This window comes from Athene cunicularia (genome assembly GCF_003259725.1).
Source record: "Athene cunicularia isolate RWA chromosome 25 unlocalized genomic scaffold, athCun1 chr25_part1, whole genome shotgun sequence".
Taxonomy (NCBI): domain Eukaryota; kingdom Metazoa; phylum Chordata; class Aves; order Strigiformes; family Strigidae; genus Athene; species Athene cunicularia.
In genome coordinates, this window is record NW_020799134.1 from 1,009,527 (window position 1) to 1,012,582 (window position 3,056).

The window sequence follows — 3,056 nt, forward strand, 5'->3', positions numbered from 1 at the left end:
GGGGGGGGAGGAAGGCCGAGCCCTCGCACTCCGGGGGGAAGGCGGGGGGCGCGTCCGTGTCCGTGGGGGAGAACCTGGCGAGGCGGGAGGGGCTGCTCTGGGGAGGGGGGTTGGCCCGCGCCTGGGCGCAGTGTCTGGGTAAGGTGGCGTAGGGGGGGAGGCTGCTGCTGCACGACCCCCCCGCGACCTGCCGCCGGCCGTCCGGATAGCCGGGGGGGTGATGAGACCCTTCCGTGCTGCTGATCCCCGAGGGTCTGGGAAAGGTGAAAACGCCCGAATAACCCGAGGGAAAAGCGGCGATTTTAGCGCTCAGGGCCAGCTCCGGGGTGTGGATGGTGTAGGCAGGAGGGGGGGGCTGGGGGTACGCGGGGTTCAGCATCACTTCCTCGCCCTTGGGGGTGTTGCCCTCCGGCTCCAGCTTCTTGGGGGGGGCGGCGGCGCTCCCCAACGCCTTCTTCTCCGCCTCCTTTTGTTTCTGCTCGGCCAGGAAGCGCTCCTCGGCGTCCAGGAGGTACCTCTGGATCATCTCCTCCTGGTACTGGTGCCGGTGGCTGGTTTTGAGGTGCCCGGCGAAGATGAACTTGCGCTCCCCCTGCATGGCCGCCCGCAGGATGCTCAGGCTCAGCCGGACGTCGTTGCTGTATTTGTAGGGATCCGACGGCTTTTCGGGGGCTGCTTTACCTGGGAAGGTTTTCTCCGCAGGAGCTGACAAATCTCCTTGGGAAGATTCTTCTTTGCTGCCTTTCCTGGACTTCAAGGATCCTTTTTTCTTCTTCTCCAAGGTATCTCCCTGCCCGTTGCTCACGCCTCCCTTGGTGGTTTTGCCGTGCATCAAACCACCCATGTTCTTTTTTAGTTTGCTTCCCAAAGTCTTGCCGAAGCTGCCCAGCTTATTGGCAACCGAGTCTGCCCGTTTTTTATCTTTTTCCTTCTCCTTGTCTCGCTCTTTCTTTGGTTTCTCTTTGTCCTTGCAACCCCTGCTGCCGCCGTTGCTCGCTGAACTGCTGCAGACCGACTCCTTGTCCGACTCTCCCGACTCCGCGGCTGAACGAGCGTCGTCGCCCGCAGAGGCCGTAGGAGATTCTGGCTGGGCCAAAGGCGCCTGGGGAGAAAGAAAACAGATATCGGAGTCCTGGAAGGTCCTCGGCTGAATTTTCCAGGCTGAAGGTGCAAACCGAGAAGCAGGCGATTGCTTGGAGAAGGAGACGCCCCCGGCAGCGCATCAGGAACGTCTGAACCGGGTTGAGGCTTCGGGGGAAAAGGTGGAGAAAAGAGGGAGGGGGTGCTGCTAGCGAGGAGGAGGCCAATAAATTCCCCCTCTGGTCACCCCAAAGGCACCGGGCTGGGCTGGCAGCTGCTTCCCCGGGGTCACGGCAGGTCGGTAAGGCCGAGCTGAGGGGGGGGATTCAGGGGATTCAGGAGCAAAGCAGCTGCAGCCGGTCGAGGAGCTCACACCCAAAGTGCCACCGTAGCAGAGCTCAAACGGTGACAACACCTCCGCAGCTTCATATTTAAGTTTGGGGAGTTTTCTCCTAAAAAGGGGGAAAGAAAAAAAACAACCCACACCCAAAAACACCCCACGACACCCTTCATGCTGTCAAGGCAGCTACCACCACCTGCCCACGCACCACCACGGAGATTTGGGAAGCAGACGGGAGTTTTCCTGCCAAGGAAAGGTCCCGGGAAAAGCTACGGTCAAACCGTGGGTCTCGAGGCAGCTTCTGGCGGCCACAAACCAACAGCTCCCGTTTGTCTTGGAGCAAACAGCGTCTCCTCGCTGCCGGCCACCCACGCCAGAGGCTGCCCCGCTTCCACTTTGAGTAAAAACAGGCACAAAAAGCTAAAAAAAAAAAAAAAAAACCACCCCAAAACAACAAACCAAAAAACCCCAGCACCCGCACAAAACCCGAGCGGAGCAAAACCAGCTCGGTTTTCCGCTCGGAGCAAAACCAGCGGCGGTTTCTGCGGGTGCAGGCGAGGCTCGCGCGCAGGAGAGCGAGGCGGCTGACGGCGTCACGTCTGCTGCCCTGCCAGCGGGAGGTTTAAATAATGCAAGAGCAAAAAAAAATACTCCTCGTCTCTCTACCTGCATGTCACAAGGCAGCGTGATCCATTTCACATTCATGTAGCTGTGCAGGAGGTGCAGCTTTGCTTCCAGCGATAACGTCACACTAAAATTTAAAACAGGATAAAAAAAAAAAAAAGACAAGTTAAGAGTTAAGTCTGCTCTAATAACTGAGCTCCTCCCCTCCATGTTCACAGCTATTTGCCCCTTTATGTTAAAAAATATGGTTTTACACAGCAGGTGTAAGGGAATTGAGACAGCAGTGATACAAAAGGTGACATTTTTGTAGTTTTCCAAAGCTTTCAATTAAAATCAACATGAATAAATAAGATTCCAGAGTGATCGGGGGAAAAAAAAAAAAATCGATAAGATTCCAGAGTGACCACAAATCAATAAATAAGATTCCAGAGTGATAAAAAAAAAAATAATCATTAAATAAGATTCCAGAGTGATTAAAAAAAAAAATCATTAAATAAGATTCCAGACTGATCGAAAAAAATCAATAAGATTCCAGAGTGATCACAAATCAATAAATAAGATTCCAGAGTGATCAAAAAAACCCCACCAATACGATTCCAGAATGATTAAAAAAATATATATATAATTAAATAAGATTCCAGAGTAATAAAAAAATAATTAAATAAGATTCCAGAGTAATAAAAAAATAATTAAATAAGATTCCAGAGTGATTAAAAAGAAAAATCATTAAATAAGATTCCAGAGTGATCCAAAAATAATTAAATAAGATTCCAGAGTGATAAAAAAAAAAATCATTAAATAAGATTCTGGAGTGATCGAAAATCATTAAATAAGATTCCAGAGTGATTTAAAAAAAAAAAAGATTCCAGAGTGATCCAAAATCACTAAATAAGGTTCCAGAGTGCTCAAAAATCAAGCCGGCTGTGAATTAAAACAAACTCGACAAAAATAATCTGACTTGTACGGGAGACAAATGACCCAAAAAAAAAAAAAAAAAAAAAAAAAAAAAAAA

General features: G+C 50.2%; 1 protein-coding gene across 1 annotated transcript in view; it reads right to left on the reverse strand.

The window, feature by feature from the left end:
- Nucleotides 1–4: 4 nt before the first annotated feature.
- The window catches only part of OTUD7B (OTU deubiquitinase 7B), a gene marked incomplete at its 3' end in the record, with an annotated part of 22,302 nt that continues 19,250 nt past the window's right edge, over nucleotides 5–3,056 (reverse strand). Inside the window, exons 10-11 of the mRNA XM_026863923.1 lie at nucleotides 2,087–2,243; nucleotides 5–1,102 (exon numbers count right to left, since the gene is read on the reverse strand). Of these exons, the coding sequence (XP_026719724.1) occupies nucleotides 5–1,102; nucleotides 2,087–2,243 (1,255 nt within the window). The remainder of the gene's footprint in view (nucleotides 1,103–2,086; nucleotides 2,244–3,056) is intronic.